The sequence below is a fragment of the Callithrix jacchus genome, chromosome 5 (assembly GCF_049354715.1).
Source record: "Callithrix jacchus isolate 240 chromosome 5, calJac240_pri, whole genome shotgun sequence".
Lineage (NCBI taxonomy): Eukaryota > Metazoa > Chordata > Mammalia > Primates > Cebidae > Callithrix > Callithrix jacchus.
The window spans coordinates 139,378,525-139,403,748 of NC_133506.1; the positions used below are offsets into that span (position 1 = coordinate 139,378,525).

General features: G+C 35.5%; 1 protein-coding gene across 3 annotated transcripts in view; it reads right to left on the reverse strand.

Moving 5' to 3' along the window:
• The window catches only part of PSPC1 (paraspeckle component 1), a 108,850-nt gene that overhangs the window by 33,294 nt on the left and 50,332 nt on the right, over positions 1-25,224 (reverse strand). The window contains exons 6-7 of one of the 3 annotated variants that reach the window (XR_008481761.2): positions 25,066-25,171; positions 17,239-17,336 (exon numbers count right to left, since the gene is read on the reverse strand). Coding sequence is in view for 1 of the 3 variants with exons in the window: in XM_008997988.5 (XP_008996236.1) it covers positions 4,241-4,298; positions 25,066-25,171 (164 nt within the window). In the remaining 2 variants the exon portion in view is untranslated. Of the gene's footprint in view, positions 1-4,240; positions 4,299-17,238; positions 17,337-25,065; positions 25,172-25,224 lie in introns of all 3 variants that reach the window. The other 2 variants (XM_008997988.5, XR_001911883.4) reach the window with 2 other exon arrangements.

The window sequence follows — 25,224 nt, forward strand, 5'->3', positions numbered from 1 at the left end:
ATTTAGTAAACATTACAAATTTAACAATATTTATGCAATCTATATATCAAGACCATTATCAAAATTATTTTCTCTGCTTGAAAATGGGATCTGCATTATCTACTGTGTAATACTACTTACACTCTAGAATTAGAATTTTCATCTCCAAGCCAAACGTACTAAAAATCAATGAGGAAACTATCAATTATTTAAGGGCATTTGAGACTGTAACAGTTTGCAAGTTTGAGACATAACTATTATTTGTTAGTCTGCTTTTAAACCAAAAAATCCCTAAAAATGGAGGATTAGCACTTACAAAAACACTTTATTTTTTTTAAGCCATGGCTAAAAATATTAGCATGTAAATTATGCTAAGTTGCCAGAGAGAAAATCATTTCCTGAAATATATAAATAAAAGTCATTATAACTAGCCTCTCATCTTAGTTTCTTTTTTTTTCCTCCCTGAGTGTATGGAATACTTTGCTCTAAATTACAGGAGAAACTTTTCTTTTAACTTCTTATATTGAAATATGGAATCTAGACAAAAATACTGAAATAAACTTATTTTTAAAAGCAACAGCAACCAAATACAGATAAAATATTAATATAGCATCTGGATCTTTCTGACAAGTTTAAATTCCATAAAAGGGAACAATCTGATATATTTCAAGTTTTTTCATTAAAAAATCCACCTACTGCATATTAATTTTAATAGTGTTTGTGCTTTTTCTTTAGGTATTTTCTTTGAAAATTTTTTTCCTTTAAGTGTTAGTACTTCTTTAACATTAAAAATTCACAACAGGCCAGGCATGGTGGCTCACGCCTATAATCCCAATACTTTGGGAGGCCGAAGCAGGCGGATCACCCGAGGTCAGGAGTTCGAGACCAGCCTGACAAACTTGGAAAAATCCCATCTCTACTAAAAATATAAAACTAGCCAGGCGTGGTGGCACATGCCTGTAATCCCAACTACTAGAGAGGCTGAGACAGGAGAATCGCTTGAACCCAGGAAGCAGAGGTTACAGTGAGCCAAGATTGCACCATTGCACTCCAGCCTGGGCAACAGGAGTGAGACTCCATCTCAAAAAACAAAAAACAAACAAACAAAAATTCATAACAAAGCCATTCTAATTTAGGGTTTTCTTCTAGTATTTCATTATATAGGTCAATTTTCTGACAGTAAGAACTCAGCTTCTCAAATATACATTATAAAAAAGAGTTTCATTCAAACCCACAACTCTGCACACTATCTAATGCAGGTGAAATCTCTGTATGGCTGAGTCCAAGGAGCAGCTGAGTAGCAGTCTGATTCCCTACCAGCCCCTGGCATCATACTTCTGTTCTTTGAATCCAATCCCCAGGAACCTGGCAACTTCATAGGAAGGAATTATTTCCTTCAGCCCATAATGTTCTTGCCAATAAATATACTTTATTCAATATTTCCACTACTTCAGGATAGCCCTAAATAGCTCTTTCTTTCCCCACCACTTTTTTTTTTTTTTTTTGGAGAAGGGAGTCTTGCTCTGTCACCAGGCTGGAGTGCAGTGGCGCAACCTCAGCTCACTGCAACCTCCGTCTCCCGGGTTCAAGTGATTGTCCTGCCTCAGCTTCCTGAGTAGCTGGGATTATAGGCGCGAGCCACCATGCCTGGCTAATTTTTTTAGTTTTAGTAGAGATGGAGTTTCATTGTGTTAGGCAGGATGGTCTCATTCTCCTGACCTCGTGATCTGCCCACCTTGGCCTTCCAAAGTGCTGGGATTAAAGGCACGAGCCACCATGCTCAGCCTAAATAGCTATTTTTAATAATTTCCACAATCTATAAATGAAGAGAGTATAAGAACAGTATCTAAGAGGCATCTTACCTCAACTATCTCCCAGGAAACAAATTAAGTTTCTTTTTCCTCTCTTTCTCTTTAATAGAATGTAATTTTACAATGGTGGCTTTGGAAAATAACTATACAACTATGGGTATAAAAAAATCAAAAATAATATTCCCAATTAACAGTAGTTAACTAAGAGCCTTACTTTTAGTACTCGCATCTTCTACCACATAGCTATAAATAAATTTTAAGATCTAAGAAATGTTAGCATTATCTGGTTACTTGAAAGGTAGCATTATAATGTACATTTCACTTTTTTACGCACTAGTGATACACCAGAAAATCTGCAGCCACTTTCCATCAATGTAAGTTGATGAGATTATGACGGTTTTACCTTCTCAACAATTCAACTGAATTATAATGATTAATAACTCTACAAAACCATTATGATGAAGTCTCACATCGAAGACTGAAGAGAAAATTAGATGAACTAGACTGAGTAAATGCTAAAATGTAAATAGGTTCTCTGGTGAATAAAATGTCACAAAAAATTTAAACTCTTTTCAATTCCTAACTAAGGACTCTAAAAACATATTTTTATATTTCTTCTAATAAAATTACAGGGTATCTCTGCACCATCAGAAATGGTTTTAAGTTTTATACTATTTTAGTTTAGCTGTGATGTTAATGACACTCTAATAATGACAAGGGCCTTTTAAACTGCCTCTAATCTATAATAACCTTATTCTTAAAATCCTCAAAATTACATAGATTATGTTAAATATCATCCCAGAATTTATTCTAAAAAACAGACATAAATATTAGACCACTTGGACATTATTATACTCAATTATGCATCTTCATTTAGACACTCTTGGTTCATTATTTCATGTATCCACTGTTGTAACTTCACAATTAAGTTCTTAATGGGCAAGGGCCATGTTTCTTATTTCCTGCATATACCAGAGATATTCACTAACTAACTACTTGCTGGTAAAAAGTGACAAAGTAAAGAGCAATATATGACTCTATATATTATCTGACTAGTTTTACTGAAAAACTGGCAAGAGAAGTTTAAGAAAAAAAGCTGATGGTGGAAAATGTTCATTCCATACATGACATGTTTTAAGTTTCATTTGATAGACCATATATGCTAAAAACATACTTGATTTTGTAAATGGGTGTGCATATTAAGTACATTGTTTGCCATGGTAGTGCAATCTGCAGAACAATATGTACACTTAAGTTAAATAAAGATTTTTGCTTCATGACAGTTTTTGTGGAACAATATAATGTGGGACAGCTTTGATGGGGCAAATAATTTAACAAAATTTAATTCCTTACCCAACTTTTGAATGTGTGACATTTCAGATTTCAAATTTAGTAAGGCCTACAATATGCCACATTTGTTTTTCCTTCAGGCTATTTACTTGGCATTATTTCCCTTACAACTGGCTACACGAGCAAATCCATACTAAAGTTGCTAATATAGGTACTTTAATTAAAAACTCTGTCAGCTCTAAACCATGCATTGGTGACACACATGTAATGCGTCACGTTTCTTATTTCCTGCATATACCAGACAAGTCATAGTCTCTGAACAGCGAGTGCACTTCTGTGCACAATACTGTAGGTTAAAGGAAAAAAAGTTCAATATTCATTAAAGTGAAGGAAAACAGCTTTAAAGTTACACAAAAAGCTAGTTTAAGATAGAAATGCATAAAATACTCTCTAAGAGCTTAAAAACACAACTCAAAAGCTATCAATTTCTGAAGGTAAAAAAGCCAATTAGGATAGATGAGGTGGCTCACCCCTGTAATATCACCATTTTGGGGAGCTAAGGCAGGCAAACTGCTTGAGTACAGGAGTTTGACAGCAACCTGGGCAACATGGTAAAATCCCATTTCTACTAAAAATACAAAAAATAAGCCAGGAGTGGTGGTGCACACCTGTAGTCCCAGCTACTTGGTGAGGTGGGAGGATCACTTGAGCCCGGTAGTCGAGGTTCAGTGAGCAGACTGCGCCACTGTACTCCAAACCGGGCAATAAAGTGAGGTCCTGCCTCAAAAATAAAACCAAAGCCCATTAGAAAGCATAAAATTTGATTTTAAAACTACAAAGACAGAGCTGTATTATACCATACAATGACTAAACTAGTTTCAAGCTGTATTCCACCTGGTTTATATGTTTCTTTCATTAAGTTTGTGAATGTGTAACGCATCTTTTAGCCTCAAAACAAAAACGAAATGAGAATTTTCTTCTCAGGCATTTATTTTTAATATAATTGTATTGTATTCCAGTTTAATGGATGTAAGAGATTTCACCTTTAGAAATGTTGGTTTTGTAATTTTAGTTTCTTACTGATAAGTAGATACCACAAACAGCATATACAGTCCCCCCAAAAATGATAGTTACAAAAGCCTTTTGCTTCAAATCCCTACCTCCCATGTTTATTGCTCCACGGGGACCCATATCACCCATTCTCATTTCCTGTTCTCTCTGTAAGTAAACATAGTTGTCACAGTCAACCTATTGATCTTTATGACTTTACATTTCCCATCTAAAATTGAAAAAAAAAAAAAAAAGAGTGAATTGGGACATCATTTTCTGTTAAAAATTTTGAAAAATTTCCATCATCACATACTTAAGAACACTGAAAAGAAACTTCAGTCTCCCAGGCTTAATATACTACAAGTGCTTAGAGCACCCAGTTTACACTGCAAGATTAGATTACCAATGAATCAGATTATATAAACTCTACCACGGATTATTTTCAATGTGTTTATTCCAGTAGATGAAAGACACATGCCTAGATTCCAAGCAAAGGAAAATCTAGTAATAATAACCACCAGGGCCAATTATTTTCTCCTCCCAGGTCACTGAAGTCTTAAAATAGAAATGACCATTACCAAGTTCCTGTTGAAATGTATTCAAACATATAACCACAAATAGCTTTAGGGAATTCTGCTAAAAATAAAGTTATAGACAATACTCATTGTCTAAATGTTACAATTCATTTGTATATTTTTATTCATTTACTCAAGCATTATTCCATTAAGGGACTACAGATAGCCCACACAAGCAATTATTGAAAGCTTGACACAGCATTGCTTTAACTGAGCAGTAATTTTACTTGAAAACCTGAATGAAAGTAACTATAGAACAGAAATATTCAAAACATTTGAAATTTCATTACAGCAACTGCTTCCTAAAAACTCTTCATTTACCAACAATAGTTACATAGAATTAACTTCCATGAAATCTCTAAGTTACTCAAGATAACATACGAAAATTGCAATTTTCACTTTGACTTGATGACCATTTCCAGTAACAGAAAACTGTGTTAAATGTAGCAATCATGAAAAACATTCCATTATGAGACAAAAGCAGCAATGTTTAAACAATGTATAATAACTGTACTTTGAAAAGCCTATCTTATTAAAATCTAAATGTTCATGTAAAGTTCCATTTTATAATACAAAATACTGTTGAAAAGCACCGACAAAGCTGGAAATAAAGAAAATAAAAGCCTACAATGGAAACGTAATTGCCATTAAGTCACAAACAACTCCTTAAAAAAAAATGCCTGTCTAACTTAAAAAATAGAGATGCCCTGGCTACCACAGTCCATTCTTGCACTGCAGTTATTTAAAATCAAAAAAAAAAAAAAGAGATGCCCAAAAAAATCTTCATGAAGGGTACAATGAATAAAGCTATTATACTCAAAGACACCATCATGAGAGATAAAATGCTTTCTCTTACATCAGAACATTTAAATACCAATCTTTCTACAAGCTTCTTTTAAGACAAATGTTCTTAAGAGATCCTCGCTCTGTAACCCTGGCTGCAGTGCCGTGGCATCATCATAGCTCACTGCAGCCTTGAACTCCTGGGCTCAAGTGATCCTCCTGCCTCAACTTCCCAAATAGGTAGGACAACAAGCATGCATCATCATGCCTAGTGAATTGTTTCATTATTTTTTGTAGAGATGAGGTCTCTCTATGTTGACCCGGCTGATCTCTAACTACTGGGCTCAAGCAATCCTCCTGCCTCAGCCTTACCAAGTGCTGAGATTACAAGAGTGAACCATCAGGCCCAGCCTAAAAGCCATGTTTTCACTTTCCTAAAAATAAATTTCTCATCATAAAAATTTTGGCCATTAACGGATATTATTACTGACCTGCAAAAAACGCTAAACTGAGGCCAGACTTGGTGGCTCATGCCTGTAATCCTAGTACTTTGGGAGATGGGTAGATCACCTGAGGTCAGGAGTTCAAGACCACTCTGGCCAACATGGTAAACTCCCGTCTCTACTAATAATACAAAAAAATATTAGCCAGACAATAGTGCTGCATGCCTGTAATCCTAGCTACTCAGGAGGTTGAGGCAGGAGAACTGCTTGAACCCAGGAGGAAGAGGTTGCAGTGAGCCTGGGCGACAAGAATGAAACTCTATCTCCCCCCCCCAAAAAAAAAAAAGGCTAGACTGTAAGATAAAATATAATACTGATCAAGTATTATATTTAAAAAATTATTTTAAAATAAAGCTTATGTTATCACTACTTTGAATAAATCAAATTGCCATTTGTTTATCACTATTTAGAAACTACTGATTAAGTTCTTAGAACCTACTGATCAAAGTGAGGAATGCTTCAACACACCCAAAATCTTTTAGCTATAAAAATGATATCTATAGCATCTAGGTAAGTATCTGTAACAAGTAAATATAGTAAATATTTTGTTAAGAAGCTGGTTACACACCAGCATCACTGAGTAAAATACAGGAATTTTATAATCATGACTTTTGGGGAGCATGAGTTCAATTTATACTTTTACTTTTAAATTTGTCTTCACAATGAAAGGATAGGAGTTCAATATCTAACCACTAATACAGGATAATTATTTACAGTCTCGCTGCTTGAGATTTCAATATCTATATACCCTAATACCTTAACTATTGGCTTATGATTCACCAGCAGGGAAAGGGGGCATAAACAATCTTTTTTATCATCTCTTTGTATTTTCAGCTCTGTGTATCACTCTCTAGAATAACTTTCTAGAATAGTATGAGCTTTATTATTCACAAAGTATCTTCTTTTATTATTAAATCCACTGTCATTAAGAGATGCCATGGGAAAGGTATCAATGTACTGAAAATATCTATGGTTTTAAGTCAACTATTATATACGAACATTCCCTTTCTGGTGGTGGTTTATAAATTGGTACAAGTTCTAAAATACCTTTCTTTAAATGAGATAATCAGAGTATCTTAGAATACTTCATGCTACTATAGCATATTACTGTATTAAAATACCAATTCATGAGGTATATTATAGCGTTTTTCACTAAATACATATATATACTTGTATTTAGTAATGTTGACAGCATCTTAAAGATGATTACTAAATACTATTTTATACAGCTTTGCTCTTAAGACAGTATAATTTGATGACATTATTTTGTAACTATTTTAGAAGGAACAAAAGAAGTTTTCAGCTTCCTAGTCATATCTTCAGGCCGTTACTTTCTAGAAACCCACCACTACAAACTTCCAGTAAAATGCAAAAGAGGTAGAGATTATATTAAGATGACTTTGTAAAATGAAATTAATACAGTATTTTTCACTATCACTAAATCTATCAAATATTAGTAAGAACCACTTGAAGAAATTCACAACTGTGTGCCCACCCCACGAGCAAGACACAAGACCCTTATTTCCCCCATGAATGACTTTTAATAATATTTCAAATTGGAGTTTAAGTTAGAACCAGTGCATTATATGTGTTATTTTTACAAATTTAAATAATGCTTTATTACTTTACAAAAAAAATTAAGAGTTTGGTTTAAGCCAAAACAACTTTGTTACCAACATTCTCAAAAGACTGCAGTGCGCTAAAATAAAGCTATGATGAAAACTCAGTTTTATGTTATGGATTCAGCTCTGTGAAGTAGGTTCTACTGTTACCTCATTTTAGAGATAATGAAACTGAGGCACAAAGCTGTTGAATAACTTAGTCAAGGTCATATGTAGAGTAAGTGGCTGAGCTAGCCTATATGATTCTGCTAAAATAGAGTTCATAAAACGTTTAACATTCACAAGATACTTTCATTCTTCAAAAATTTCAACGTATCTCCATGTCCCATATGGTCAAAAAAAAAAAAAAAAGAATTCCAACAGTCAAAGCCTAACAAAAGGAGAGATTTTTAACTTATCTTTGCAGTATTCATAAGACTGTATGCCTTTCCATGAAAAGAATTATACATATGTATTCCTGAAAAGCTTGTAATTCAAATGTACTTAAATTAACAGATGACCAAAACAGGAAGCAACTAATTCCCAGAACCACATGTCAAAACAGCCTTCCGGCATTACCGCAGTTCTTAATGTGTAGGTCATGGAGTACTAAGAGTCTCCAACACTCAGCAAGTACACAATCATACTATTTTATATTTTCCTGGCACTAAGATATAATTAGTTATAATACTATCAACAGGCTTTTCTCTGTATCAACATTTACCACACTCAGTGGTGCAAAAGTAATGGCTGGGAAGTCCCAGTGCTTTAGCACAATCCAAGGGACATGTGCCCAATTTTTACTAGTAGCCACTGCATTTGTCACATGCATCAAACTGTGGTTTAAAACTATGAATACCTGGATGAAGCAGTAAAAGTTAATTTTATTAAATCTCTATCCATGGGTACATTCTTTTTTCATGTCCTTCACAATAAAACAGGATTTGTCCATAAACCACTGCTGCTGCACTCTGAAGTAGGATGGTTATTTTAAGAAAAAGCATTCATGATTGGGGTGCATGCTGAATGAACTACTTTTTTCATGGAACAAGATTTTTACATGAGACACTATAACTATTGGCTTGAGTATTTGGCAGGCATTTTCTATGAGATCAATATGAAGAAATGTAACCTTTTAATTTTGTAAGATAAAAACATTAACATTTGGATAATCTGCTTAGGTCAATGCATCAGTTTCTGATTGGTACATGACACTACAAAATCATGCATGGGTAAAAGATCTATCCAAAATTCAAAGCGGCCCAGTGGATTTTTCTTTTTTTGAGACAAGTTTCACTCTGTTACCCAGGCTGGAGTGCAATGGAGTGATCTCAGCTTCCTCAGCCTCTGCCTCCTGGATTCAAGCAATCCTCCTGCTTCAGCCTCCAGAGTAGCTGGGACTAAAGGCACATACCATCACCCCCAGATAATTTTTGTGTTTTTTTTGTAGAAAGGGGGTTTCACCATGTTGCCCAGACTGATCTTGAACTCCTGAGCTCAAGTGATCCATCTTCCTCAGCCTCCCCAAGTGTTGGCATTATAGGTGTAAGCCACCATGCCCAGCCAGCCCAATTAATTTCGATGTAAGAGTACTTTTAAGTTTTACAGTAGTATCAAAAAATATCCACAATTATCTTTAAAGGTTATTAACATACTCCTCCCTTATCACTTTTTCGTATAAAGTCAGGTCTTCTTTGATGCATTTTAATCAAAAAGCTTTCTGCAATAGATGGATTGCAAAAGCAAATGTGGGAAGTCAACCATTTTTTACAGAGAAAAACAAATTTACAAAACATAAAACAATACCATTCTTCCCACTACACTGAAGGTGAATATTAAAGAAATTTGCAAAAATGTACAAGAAAGCAACTCTTAACTCTGTAACATTTTCTCTAAAACTCACTTTGGTTTATACTATGGTAAATACTGATACAATCCTTTGGCAGCACTTTGTAGCCCTCAATGATGTGGAAAATTAAAGAAATATGGAAGCAAAAATGTTTGAAAGTACTATTTTTAAAGTCCAGTCAGTATTTCTTTAATGAAAATATAAAAAACAGAAAGCTTGCACTAAGTAGGGTAAATTAACCTACCAAATATTTTCCAAAGCATGGTAAACATGCCACTACTGGCACATGACACTTTTTGTGCAGAACATGGATATTTTTCCTTTAATATTTATTTAGGCTATCAAGATACAAGGTGAGCATAACCATCCAAAATTTCAAAACCCCAAATACTCCAAAACCGAAAACTTTTTGAACACCAACACAATGCCCAAAGTGGAAAATTCTACATCTGACCTCATATAGTGGGTCTAAGTCAAAATTTAGGCAAAACTTTCACGCACAAAACTATTATTGAAAATATTCTACTGAGCCAGGCATGGTGGTTCATGCCTATAACCCCAGCACTCTAGGAAGCTGAGATGCAAGAGCTGCCTGAGCCCAGTAATTCGAGATAAGCCTGCGCAACACAGTGAGACCCTCTTAAAAAAAGATTTTTTTTTAATTCTATGAAGTTACCTCAGGCTATGTATATAAGACATATATGAAACATAAGTTAATTTCATATTTGGATCTGGGTCCCATCCCCAAGGTATCTCATTACCTATATGCAAACATTCCAAAAATTCCAATATACTTCTAGCCCCAAGTATTTTAGGTAAGAGATATTCAACCTGTACTGTGTGTATGTGTGTGTGTGTGTGTGTGTGTGTGTGTGTTACCAATAACCTAATTTAAAGGAATGACTTACACAGTACTCAGATAAAGCTAAAGTGTAGTATGACCACATAAACCTGGGGATACACTCACTGAACTAAGTAAAACCTGCTTTAACTGTGTCAACTGGAACAACATTTAATGATCAATCAAAAGAGGTATTCATCTAACACTTTATCAGTATAAACTCTTGTTTGAGTGAATGTAATCTTAATGGCCACAAACAATATTCTTTTTTAGGTCACAATCAAAATTCTTTATGGATAAAGACCTCTCATGCTTATCTCAAAGGAAGCTTTAAGAATTGTCTAGGAATCACCACATGCTATTTAGGTCCTATGTCTCAAAAAAAGAAAATGCTAAAATAATATAGAACATTTAAATCCACTAAAAAATACGTAATTCTAGAGAAAAATATAGTAAGTTCTGACAAGCAATAGGATTCAGTCTTTTTAATCAATTAGGAATATATAAATATTCCTAAAAATAAGTTCCCTAGAAAAAAATTATATTTAGCAATTGAAAAGATTTTGGTGTGAGCAAACTGCATTCTATTACCTTTTCTTTCACTAAAGAAGTTTACATAAAAGAACAATAAGGTAGTGATAACCAGTTAAACTTTCATGAGAAATATTAAGTAAAAACTGTTAGCAACCAGAAATATTAGCTAACAAACTGTAGACACAAAGAATAAAGCAAAAATCAATTACATGAAATATTGATAGGCATTTTTAAAAACCTCAAGAGATTAGGCCTCTTTACTAAGAAAGTATTAACTCATGAAAAAAAACATTAAGATAGTGAAGGGTGTATATCAACAAATTAATCTTCTCTAATAAAAGTAAACTGGGTCAGACATGGTGGCTCACACCTGTAATCCCAGCACTTTGCGAGGCTCAGGCGGGCTGATCACTTGAAGTCAGGAGTTCAAGACTGGCCTGGCCAACGTGGTGAAACCCCATCTCTACTAAAAATTAAAGCCAAGCACAGTACCTCATGCCTGTAATCCCAGCACTTTGGGAGGTTGAGGCAGGCAGATCATTTGCAACCGAGAATTCAAGACCATCCTGGCCAACATGATGAAGCCCTGTCTCTACTAAAAATACAAAAATTAGCCAGGTGCGGTAACGCATGCCTGTAATCCCAGCTACTTGGGAGGCTGAGGCAGTAGAATAAAGCTGGGCGCCATGGCTCAATAATCCCAGCATTTTGTGAGGCCAAGATGGGCAGATCATCTGAGGTCAGGACTTCAAGACCAGCCTGGTCAACACGGTGAAATGCCGTCTCTATCAAAAACACAAAAAATTAGTCGGGCGTGGTAGTGGGTGCCTGGTAGTCCTAGCTACTCGGAAGGCTGAGGCAGGAATATCACTTGATCTCAGGAGGCAGAGGTTGCAGTTAGCAGAGATCGTGCCACTGCACTCCAGCCTGGGCAAGAGAGGGAGACTCTGCTTTTTAAAAAAAAAAGGTAAATAAGGGTCAGGCATGGTGTCTAGTGCCTGTAATCTCAGGGCTTTGGCGGATCAAGGCAAGAGGTCAGGAATTCAAGGTTATGGTGACCTATGATTGTGCCACTGTGCTCCATCCAGCCTGGGTGACAGAATCAGACCTCGCTCCAAAAAAAAGTTTTAAACCGAAGAGGAAAAAAATACACATTACTTTTGATACAACTCAATTAGCATGTAAACTTTCCAACCTAACCAACAGTGAATGCTTGGAAAACTTAACATTTAAATTCAGGCAATTAAAAACAATAATTTCCAATACACTGCATTATTTGCTGCTAGTTAGGGAGGGGGTAAATAGTTTTAAAAAATAAGACTCTATGTATGTACGTATGTATATATATATTTATACGTACATATACATACCCAAAGGCGGGTTTTCTCCCCTTAATATATGCATTCCTAAATATCTTCACCCATGAATATTTGGGAAAATATTCCTCAGTTACATGATTACTAAAATGAAACTTTACACTGTATGTCATTGATAGAATTATAAATTACACTGACGGAACTGCAAATTAAAATGAGATAGCACTACAAAACCTATTAGAATGGTGACAATCTGAAACACTGACAACAAATGCGGGCAAAGATGTGATGCAACAAGAACTTTAACTTATTGCTGAAGGGAATACAAATGGGTGTAACCATTTTGGAAGACAGTCTGGTCATTTCTGATAAAATTAAACATACTCTTACCATCTGATACAGCAATATCACTCTTTGCTTTTTACCCAAAAGAGGTGCAAACCTATGTCTACGCAAAAACCTACACATGAACGTTTATAGCAGCTAATTGCTAAAACCTGGAAGCAACCAAGATGTTCTTTAGTAGGTGAATGGATGCACTGTGGTACAACCAGACAAAGTATTCAGTGCTAAAAAGAAATGAGCTATCAATCCATGAAAAGACATAGAGGAAACTTAAAAACATATTGTTAGGTGACTAGAAGCCAATTTGAAGAGACTACATACTGTATGATTCCAACTACATGACATTTTGGAAAAGGCTAAACGATGGAGACAATAGAAGGTTCAGTGGTTGCCAAGGGTTAGGAGGAAGGGATAAAGAAGCAGAGCACAGAAGATTTTTAAGGAGGTGAAAATACTCTGTATGATACTGTAATGGTAGGTTCACATCATAGATTTGTCAGAACCCTCAGAACGCACACCCAGAGCAAATCTAAAGTTGAATTATAGACTTTGGTTGATAGGAATGTATCAACATAGCTTCAGCAACTGGTTTTATCATTCTGGTAAAAGATTTTGATCGTGGGATAAGCTGTATGTATATGACACAGGATATATGGGAAATTTCTGTACCTTCCACACAATCTTGCTGTGAACCTAAAGTTCCTTTGAAAAAGACTACTAAAATATTGAAACTTGAAAATGAATCCTTTTGAATAATCAATTACATTAAAAACAAACAAACAAAAAAGGCCAGACGCGGTGGCTCACACCTGTAATCTTAGCACTTTGCAAGGCTGAGGTGGGTAGATCACGAGGTCAGGAGTTCAAGACCAGCCTGGCCAAGACAGTGAAAAATAAAAATACAAAAACTAACTGCGCACAGTGGCAGGAGTCTGTAATCCCAGCTACTCGGAAGGCTGAGGCAAGAGAACTGCCTGAACCATGGCGGCAGAGGTTGCAGTGCCTCTATCGAGATGGAGCCGCCACATTCCAGCCTGGGAGACAGAGTCTTACTCTGTCTCAAAAAAAAAAAAAAATGTAGTCTCACTCTGTTGCCCAGGTTAGACTTATACTCACTGGGCTCAACTGATCCTCCTGCCTCAGGCTCCCACATAGCTGGCACTAAAATCATGCAAGTACACCCAGCTAATTACATTTTAATTTATACTGCAAGGTTTAGTCATGAAACAAAAGTAGGTGTTACTTGTTAAATACTAAATTAGAAATAGAGGCAATGACAAATAAAAGTAGGGGAACTTAACTGTGTTCATTACTTAACATCTGCCTCTTAAAACAAATACATTCAACGGTGTATTTTAAAAGCCTGGTTCAGGTAATTGAGTAAATAAATTACTCTGATATTACTGTCAAATTCAATTGAATGTGCATCAAAATTAATGGCTGTTTTTTAATACATAGGGTGGCTCTCTAACCAAAGATCAATTAAACGTACACACAATCTAGCAAACATCACAGAAGGAAATATGTATTTTACATAAAATAATTGTTAAGGAAGCTTCTATTCAGCTGAGATTTTCTTTTAAGAGATGGACCTCTTGCTATGTTGCCGAAGTTGGCCTTGAATTACTGAGCTCACCTGATCTTCCCACCTCAGCCTCCCAAGTAGCTGGGACTACAGGCACACACCACTGCTCCTAAGAATTTTATTTATAATGCACCTGAGGGCATTTTTAAGATTACCATTTTCAACTGTCATTGTAAACTCACTCTAAAGAAGTGCTTTTAAAACCTAAAACTGATTAATAGTATTTATTCTTCAAATTTAGTTACTTTACCCAGAACTAAAAAAAAGGAGCAAGGATATCAACTGTAAGACAAACAATACTAGCAATAAAATCTTACCAAAGCTCACATACTGGTGACTGGTCTGCATTTCTTGATCCATAACCTCTTTCTTATCCAATGCATTTCCTTACCAAAGTAAAACTATCACAACTGGCCAGGTCAAGGTATAAAAGATGAAACTAAACAAACAAATATAAACTGCACAAGCAGCAATTCCAAATTGGTCCCATCAACAGAAAAAAGCAAAAAAGACAAAAACAAGGCATAGAAGGCCAATGCATTATGAGTTAAGTACATATTTTATAGAGGAGAATACCCATTTCTGTTTGTGATACTAGGCATTAGCTAAATCATCTTAATTTACCAGGGGCATTGAAATTGTGATAAATACATATTTTCTTCTAAGTAGCTAGCTCAAAGCAACAGATTCAAATACATAGTCATTTTTTAAACATTTAAGTGATACCAAAATAAAAATCAAAGTTATTTAAAATCTGCAATTATAAAACAAACTACTGTAACAGTAATATCAATTGGTTAAAATCAAATGTAGGAAAAACAATAATAAACCAAATGAAGACTTAAGAAAACTATGGTTCTGTGTCCCTTGTGCTGGAAAAAAAAAAAAAAGAAAAAAGAAAACTATGGTAAACTTACAACCAGAAAAGCCAGGGTTTGAAACATAGTGCACAATATAGTCTAAGATATCATTAAGAAAAGAAGCAAACTTACCCATAAACTTTCAGTTACTTGAAATTTGTAAACGCCTTTGAAAGTTTGTAATTATAATTATCAATCTAACTCAAATAACTGCATCTCATCAGAAGATGCTTACAAACCCAAGTTCCTATAGCCTACCTCTCATTAGTAGTTACTTAATACTGAATATAGATAGACATTATCACTTTTTAGTTTTAGTACAAAGTTCTAACATTTTAGATGATACTATAATGATACTATCCTCAATAGGAAGTACAGACGATCTTAGATACTGACTAGCCTAAATTATACCTTATTGTCACTATGTAGAACAAGCACTTGTAAGGTGGCTCCAAATACATTAAACAAGTCGCAAAGCAGAAGTAACAAGTTCAATTTTTATGCTTTCCTAGCATCTTGTTATTAATTCAAACTATTAAATGATTTAAATTATTAGTTGTATCGCATATTAGACAATGTACAAGATATGTTTATATTAGTTAATCACATCTATTTGCCGGTCTGGACTCTCCTCTTCTCCAATTGCTCAAAAAAAGGTTAACATTAGCTAAAAAAATCTTACCATTCTGAACCAAAAATTATTAGAAGAACTTACCATTTCAAATGAAAAGACATGAGGTATACCTACAACACAGCAGGAATAATAAACAAATCACATCATTTTATGAAAACACACACAAACACACACACACACGCACACACATACACACACACACACACACACACACGTATACACACAAAAGTACCCCACAATAGTGCCAAGACTATTTAATGACAAGCTGGACATCCTCAGTAGAGAAATTCATTTTCTAAACTCTTAAGAATGTTTGAGCTGTTTCCTTTAACATTAGCACTCTTAAGTACTCAGAACCTAAAATCGTCCAACATTCTCCATATCCTCTACAGTGCTCAGTACCATGTTTTGAATACAGGAAACAGTGAACAAGTTTTTCTTCCTAAATGGAAACCTCCCAGTCTTCCCGTAAGTCTAATACTCTGAAGTAAAAAGTTAGGTGTATTGAAAACCAAGCACACACAAAAAAATGTTTATTTGGCTGCTTTTAAAAATTACTCTTCATTATGTAATCACATATGAAGTCTACAAAAAATAACAGCAATTGTACCTCAATGCTACGTTTATTTTCCAATGTACCAAATGTTTAATATCTGAGGCATGAATATTCAATAAATGTCAAGGTTTGATGATCTATACAGACTGAAAACCATAACTGAGATGCACTGGTATTTGAAAAACATGTCATCAAACAGCTAGTTAATTCTCTCAGCTTACATCTAAGTAACTATAACATGACAAACATAAAATTCTTTACCTCAAAATTCATTCAGAGAACACAGTGAGTAGATAACAAAGTTCAGGAAAAAAATTAGAATACAACTTGGTAAGTATTAAGAATAAATCATATTAAACATAAAAAGGACCAGGTACAGTGCCTCACACCTGTAATCCCAGCGCTTTGGAAGGCAGAGACAGAAGACTGCTTTTAGCCCAAGAGTTTGAGACTAGCCTTGGGAACACAGAGAGATGCCATCTGTACAAAAGAATATTTTTCTTTAGGAGGGGCTGATGTCACACACCTGTAGTCCCAACTACGTGGGAGGCTGAGGCAAGAGAATCACTTGAGGCCAGGAGTTCAAGGTCACAGGGAGCTATCATCATGCCACTGTACTCCAGCCTGCGTGACACGCGAGAGCCCGTCTTAAAAAAATTTTCAGCTAGGCGCAGTGGCTCATGCCTGTTGTCTCAGCACTTTGGGAAGCCGAGGCAGGTAGATCACCTGAGGAAAGCAGTTTGAGACCAGCCTGGCCAACATGGTAAAACTCTGTCTCTACTAAAAATACAAAAATTAGCTAGGCGTGGTGGCGAGTACCTGTAATCCCAGCTATTTGGGAGGCTGAGGCAAGAGAATCACTTGAACCTGGGAGGCAGTGGTTGCAGTGAGCCAAGAATATGCCATTGTACTCTACCCTGAGTGACAAGAGTAAAACTCTGTCCCCAAAAAAAAAGAAAAAAAATTCTGGCCATGCACAGTGGCTCATGCCTATAAATGCCAGAACTTTGAGAGGCCAAGGCAGGTGGATCACTTGAGGTCAGGAGTTCAAGACCAGCCTGGCCAACATGGTGAAATCTCATCTCTACTAAAAATACAAAAATTAGTTGGGTGTGGTGGTACGCACCTGTAATCTCAGCTACTTGGGAGGTTGAGGCATGAGAATTGCTTGAACCCAGGAGGCAGAGGTTGCAGTGAGTTGAGATCACACCACTGCGCTCCAGTCTAGGAAACAGAGCGAGACTCCATCTTAAAAATTTTTTTTTCTTTTTAATTTTTTTTTAATGAAAACGATCACAGTTGGGATGAGGAATCAGAAGAAACACATGAGCTGAGTCTGAACAGATAGTCTCCAAAAGGAAAAAGGAAGACATGATAATTTTTCCAGATTATGAACCTCTCTGAAACTCTAATGGAAGGTAAGACCAAAAAAAAGTTAATCAATAAAATTAAGTGCCCTCTGACAAACTATGCATATAGTGTAAGAGATTCAGTAATCATTTCCAAGTAGTCATTCAGAAAAGATTTACAAATAGGAATGATAAAATAGAGAAAAGAAAACCAAATACTCATAAGCATAGCATATGATTAGGCCAACCATATATCCTGGTTCACCTAAGAAAGCCCATTTTATGCCTGTTATAATAAGTATTTTAAGAGTATCCATGTCTATTTGTCCCAGTTTAGATTAAAAAAATGCTACAGTTTCCCAAACATGATTAGATATTATTAAAACTATTAAATAACCCTGTTGAGGAGTGATGAAATAATTCAACACCTGGTTAAAACTGACACATACCTTCAATCCAAATATCCCAAATCAGAGAAATCCTACAAATCACTTCCAAGAATATGTGTAAACATTATAAACTTACATAACTTTTTGTTTTTATTTGCTCACAAAAGTCTGTTACAATTATGTACCAGGCCAAATACTGAGAAAAATCCTTGGCTTATAATAAATTATTTTAATAAGTAAAAACATTAATAACCAAAACTAGTCACAACTAGAACGCTACACATGAGACCACTGCAATATCTGTGATCCATTTTGGTTTTCACCAACATGTCCAAACCACTGGGACTGGGCCATCTTTATACCAGAAATAAACCTACCAGCCCAGCAGGTCATGGTTAAATCTGACACCAAATCCTTCAACAAATAATTTTTTAGTTATTTCTGTAAGTTAATAAATAGGCCATAAAAATCCCTTGTAAAATGTGTCTTTTGTTAGAATGCTTCAGGAGTTTAAACTTAAAAAAAAATCCTCTAAAAAGCAACATAAATTATTTATTAGAGATTTTGAAGCTGTAGAAAAAGGGGGATGGCCATGTGGAAACCACAAAACTCTTAACTTTTGCTCTGGAATTTTCAAAAACCATTTCAGAAAATAAATTTGTACCTATTCATTAGTAAATAACAATGGGATGATTCTTCTCTGACAGCATCAATTAATGGAATTTTTTTTTACTGGCTAGAGTTTCTGTTTTTGAGTTTTACACATGGCACATCAGGGAAAGTTAGGTTACAAATAAATCAAGAGATTCATAAACAAACAAAAACAATAAAATGCCCATGCAAGAGGCAGGAAAAGAGGCTGACTGGTTAAATAACAGGCCAAATTCAACAACACTGATCAAGAGGGGTTAACATTTGAAAGAACAGTGCTTTATACCTCTACTGACTAGAACTGAAAAGATTTTAAAATCCCAGGTATCAGCTGCAGGGCAGTGACACTTTACCAGTTCTTCCCATGACTTTTGCTCTGATTTATAACCATGACTACCAATCAACCTTCTGGACACTAATTTGGATTCCTCAGGAACCTTGGATCTGGTATATGAGGTGCTGTGCTCAGTGAGCCTTCTAAAAACACTGGAAAAGAATATATAAATTAATAGATTTGCATTATTCTTCACAAGCGCTATGAATTTGGTTAACATGAGCCACTTTTTATAGATTCCCTCCAACTCTCAGATTGGCTCTAAATCAGAGGTCAGCAAACATTTCAGGTAAAGGGCATGATGTAAATATTTTTTAGACTTGGCAGGCCAGATAGTCTCAATATAGTCCCATATACTTATGTCACAACTACTCAGATCAGTTTTTGCAGGGCAAAGAACAAACCAACAAAAAAAGTGCTGCATTATAGTAAACTTTTATTAACAAAAATAGGAAGGATGTGAACTGAGCCTGGTCTATTCTAGTCTGTCAACCCCTGGTCTGGATGAGACAATTAAAATTATTAGAACTATGCATGAAAAATTAATGCATAGCTCGAGACAACACATCCTGCACATATACTCTGAAAGCCCAAATCAAGATTGCCACATCCAAATTCTGCAGGGTACTATTCACATAGAATGTTGTCTTGTTTAAGCCGTGTTCTAAAGATAAAGACATAACCACATGTAGTGGTAGGCAACCACAGTCCCACTATTCGGGAGGCTGAAATGGGAGGATAGCTTCAGGAGGTCAAGACGAGCCTGGGTAACATAGCCAATCAAAAGAAAGAAAAGAGGGTGCATGCCTACTGTCCCAGCTACTTGGGAGGCTGAGGCAGGAAGATTCATTTAAGCCCAGGAGTTTGAGGTTGTAGTGTGCTATGATCACACTTGACAACAGCCACTGTACTCCAGCCTGGGCAACACAGCAAGACACCATCAATAAATAAACAAACTGTGTTCTATATGAATCTTACACCATGTTTAATCACATCAAGCATGCCTTCAGCACTAACACTCACAGGACCCATGAAAAATTCAACTACTCTCATTTCAATACATGGCCAGTAGTTTTGAATCTTTGCTGACAAAAAGAAATAAGCGAGGTATAGAGTTTTTTTTTTTAAATGTAGATCCCCTGGTACCAACCTAGACATACTGGATCAAAATATTTGTTGGATTGAATCTCAGGAATTTCTCCTTAAGTTCCACAAATATACTGCAAGGTCGAAAACTACCGGATTTAGCAAAAAATGTTATCGAAGATCAATGTATTACAATCTACCTGGATCACAAAACTAATCAATTCCCAGTAGTATGATCTAGGAACCCACATTTTTTAAAAGCTCCTTGAGTGTTTATTATGCACATTTGAAAAAACACTGTTCTGCTGAGCACAGTGGAATGTGCTTGTTGTCCCAGCTACTCAGGAGGATGAGGAGGAGAACTGCTTGAGCCCAGGCTGGGCAACATATCAGACCCCATCTCTAAAAGAAAAAAAAATTATTACACTGTCATTGGAAGAGGCACTAAACGGTTAGCCTCTGCCAACATTCCCTTAATCGTTCTGGCCTCACAGTCCCTCGAATGCTACAATGGAACACCTCTGACAAGTAAAGAAATACAACTGATTCAAACTGTTGCCTTAACATATAACATACCTTTATTTTCAAGTTTATTATGTGTGTTGAATAAACTGTGTTGAGGTATTCAGGCCTATTCCCAACTACTCAAATGGGACCAAAATAAGCTTTAATACCAAGTCAGGTATGTATTTAGTTAAAGGAGGGAAATCTGAAAAGGGTATGAAGAACTATTATTTTCTTTATTGAAAAAGCAAACAGTGGCTCATGCCTATAATCCCAGCACTTTGGGAGGCAGAGGCTGGCAAATCATGAGGTCAAGAGATGAAGATCATCCTGGCCAATATGATGAAACCCCCATCTCTACTAAAAATACAAAAATTAGCTGGGCATGCTGGCACACACCTGTAGTCCCAGCTACTCAGGAGGCTGAGGCAGGAGAATCACTTGAACCCAGGAGGCAGAGGTTGCAGTGAGCCAAGATCGCATCACTGCACTCCAGCCTGGCGACAGAGCAAGACTCCATCTCAAAAAATTAAAAAAAGAAAAGAAAAAGCAAACATTAATATGTACCATACAAGAAAACAAAACTTCTCAGATTTTAAAATTAAGTAGCATACAATTTAAACATCACCCCAATTTTCCTAACCCAAGTATTTCATAACTACATGATACAATAACTAAAGCTAAATAAAATAGGATGGATGTTTGGGTATTTTTATGACATTAACATTTTCCCAATAAGTAATGTTTACTTCAAGAAACTGCATCAACAAAATACTAAAACTAAAATCTATCATATACTCCAATGCAAATTTTTCCCACAAAAAAAAAAGACTGGTACATTGTAGCACTTAAGTATTTAAACTACTTAATCTACAGTTGGTGGAGTAACCTAATATGAAAACAATCACAAGACAAATATAAAACAATCTCATAAAATGCTAGTTGCTTCCAGAATAATAAAGCTTTTAATGTGTCCAAAAATCATGCTAAGTAGAAAATTTCCACTTAGATAAACCTTAATGCAATTAAGACATATTATAAAAATGTATACATTCTTAAGGCAGTTGAATGTTATCCTATATGAGTGAAAAATATTCTTTAATTTATAGTTACAACAGCAATTATCAAAAAGGTTGTCCTCTAAGGAAAATGACATTGATGAAGTACTAGCTTATATGCTTGAAACTCTTTAATTTTATGTGTCATAAAATTATGATCAAGTTGAAGGATGACAAAGAAAAACATGAACAGAAATGACAAGTGTTTTCCCTCATTCTTTGTTACATGAAATTATAATTTTAAATGTGAAATATGTAAATCAATATTTACTTTATACTTAAAAGCCCCATAACTCTCAGTTGTGTTGGAATATTTCTCTCAGGAAGATAAGAAGGGAGAGATAGCATCTTAAAACTAACAAAGAAAATCAACTTTACTCATTTCTTGGACAAGCTGAACACTTACCATTTGAATCCTCCCTTTAAACTGAACAGTGAAATAAGAGAAAGCACATAAGAGGGCCTAATTGCAAAGCTTAAAGAAAATACACATACACACACAGCATTAAAATTGTTTAACAATTTTCTCCAAAGACAGTTTTCAAAGTAAATAAAGAATAACTGATAGGCCTCAATGCATTCTTAACATAATGTCTTCCTATTAATATATTCTCATTAACACAAAATATTTGAGACAGGTAGAGCTTTCATTCATATTGCTTTTAGTGCTTGGTAAGTTTATAGTAACAAGAAGCATTGTGAAGCTTGGAACCAAATAAAACTGACACCAAAGTAATAAAAATCTTGTGCCGATTCATACAATTTCTAATCACAAAAAAAGCTAACACTAGTCATTGTTATACAATTATCATACCTCATTTACATACTATTTGAAATATGGATAATCCAAAGGTTAAAAGCATAGTAACCTGAACTACCATAAATACTAATTTTAAAATTAAAACAAAAAAGAAAAATCACAAATATTTCAGCCCAGGTTTCCACAGACTCTATGAACACATAAGAAAGCAAATATTTTAAGTTATTATGGGTCACAAATCATTTCTAATATTCTCCTTTTTTTGCAATAACCCTTTAAAAACATAAACACCATCAATATATCTGTGGTGGAGTAATGAAAAAACAGGCAGTGGTCCCAGAATATAGCTTGTCAACTTACACTCTAGGCAAATTAATTTTATCATGATGCTTCAAGTATGCAATACACACTTTAAGAAACTACTAGAAAAGAAGGTATATTTTCACGAATCCTTTTCTATGAGCATAATCTTGTAAAACAACAAATGATCTATTTCAGAAATGTTGGCCGGGCACAGTGGCTCATGCCTGTAATCCCAGCACTTTGGGAGACAGAAGTGGATAGATCACAAGGTCAGGAGTTCAAGAGCAGCCTGGCAAACATAATGAAATCCCATCTCTACTAAAAATACAAAACTAGCTGGGCGTGGTGGCAGACACGTGTAATCCCAGCTACTCAGGAGGCTGAGGTAGGAGAATCGCTTGAACCCAGGAGGCGGAGGTTGCAATGAGTGGACATCATGCCATTGCACTCCAGCCTGGACAACAAAAGCAAAACTGTCTCAAAAAAAAAAAAAGAAAAAAGAAGTGTTGATAAACTCAATTAGTATGTTTAAATTTCTAATTCATTTTTTCTCAAAGTTCATTAGATATTTGTATCATTTTGCCCACCATTAAAATAAATTTTAAACGCAAAAATGTTTTAAAGAAAAAATTTTTAGTAATTCAATTTTAAATTATAAAAATGTTTCCAAATATTTAAGACAGGAAAGTAAAGTTGAAACTGTCTGCTGTCACGCCTGTAATCCCAGCACTTTGGGAGGCCAAGGTGGACAGATCACCTGAGGTCAGGAGTTCAATACCAGCCTGGCAACATGGTGAAACCCTGTCTCTGCTAAAAAATACAAAAGTTAGCCAGGCATAGTGGTGCTTATCTAAAATCCCAGCTACTCAGGAGGCTGAGGCAGAAGAATCACTTGACCCCGGGGTTGCAGTGAGCCAAGACTGCACCACTACACTCCAGCCTGGATGACAGAGCGAGACTCTCTCAAAAAAATAAAATAAATAAATGTTTAAACTGGGCACGGTGGTTCAGGCCTATAATCCCAGCACTTCGGGAGGCTGAGGCAGGCAGATCATGAGGTCAAGATATCAAGACCATCCTGACCAACATGGTGAAAACCCATCTCTACTAAAAATACAAAAATTAGCTGAGCATAGTGGTGCATGCCTATAGTCCCAGCCACTTGGGAAACTGAGGCAGGAGAATCACTTGAACCCAGGAGGCTGAGGTTGCAGTGAGCCAAGATTACACCACTGCACTCCTGCCTGGTGACAGAGCGAGACTCAAGTCTCAAAACAGAAAAAAATAAAATAAATGTTAACATTTGAACTAGCCTTGTGTGCCCCGCCACCCTACCCCCAAAACAAAAACCTGGATCAGACCAAGTCTTCTGAGCTAGTGCCAGTCTGCAGGAAATTCAGGTATAGAGGAACATGTTAAACATCACTGCAAGAATGTAATCAGCAAAATCCAGGACACAGATATCATTCTGGGTTTTGTTTCTTTCTTTTTTCTTTTTCTTTTTGGCTTAAATGGGCCAAGCATGGTGACTCATGCCCATAATCCAAGCACTTTGGGAGGCTGAGGCGAGTGGATCACTTCAGGTCAGGAGTTTGAGATCAGCCTGGCCAACATGGTGAAACCCCATCTCTACTAAAAGTACAGCAATTAGCAGGGCATGGTGGCGGGGACCTGTAATCCCAGCTACTCAGGAGGCTGAGACAGGAGAATTGCTTGAACCTGGGAGGCAGAGGTTGCAGTGAGCCAAGATCACGCCACTGCACTCCAGCCTGCAAGACGAGCAAGATTCTGTCTCAAAAAAGAAAAAACAGAGAAGAAAATTGTGAAGTAAAAAATTAAAGACAGGAAGAGGAAACCTATAGACTAAAAGAGCCTGGATATATCAACCAATTCAAATAAACCAAATGTAAAAGAAAAAAAAAAAAATTTAAGACCTGTGCAAATCTGGGCTTTCATTAGTTAAATTAAAAAACTGACCATTTTTAAGATATAATAAAAGATATTTCAAAGGAGTCCTCATCTTCTAGAGATACATATTAAAAATAATAAAATTATATGAAGTCAGGTATTTCAAATAAAATAAATTGAGAAATAAAGTGGTTATACTTAAAGATGAAAAGTGTTATGGCTGGATGATGAGCACACACTAGAATCCTTTTGTACATGTCTGAATCTTCCAAAATAAAGATGTTTTGATAATAATATATGGTGACATTCGGTCAAGTGGAAATAATGTATATGTCAAGATTTCTAATTTAATAGCATGTATTTTTAAAGATCAACTAAAATAATAGAACAAATATAACATCCATTTCATAAAACATAAATATTATCTTCAGAAACTAATTTTACTTTACCACCCATAAGAGGTTAAAAAAAAATCACTAATTTATCAAACATGATAAATTTAGAAAGATTAGAAAAGAGATTACTGTATAAACCAAAATCTAAAGAATTCTAAATATACATCATAAACCTAAAAATATAAAATCATTTTAGTTAACTAGTAGTTTACTTACATTTTCCATGTAGTTTGGCTTAAAGCCCTCTTGCTGTCGCCTCAGTTCCTCCTGTTCTCTGTGTCGGATCATTTCTTCCTCACGCCGCCGATGCTCCTCTTCATGTCTGAAAATTTTTTAAATAAAAATTTCAGCACCATGACACATGAGCTGCCATTG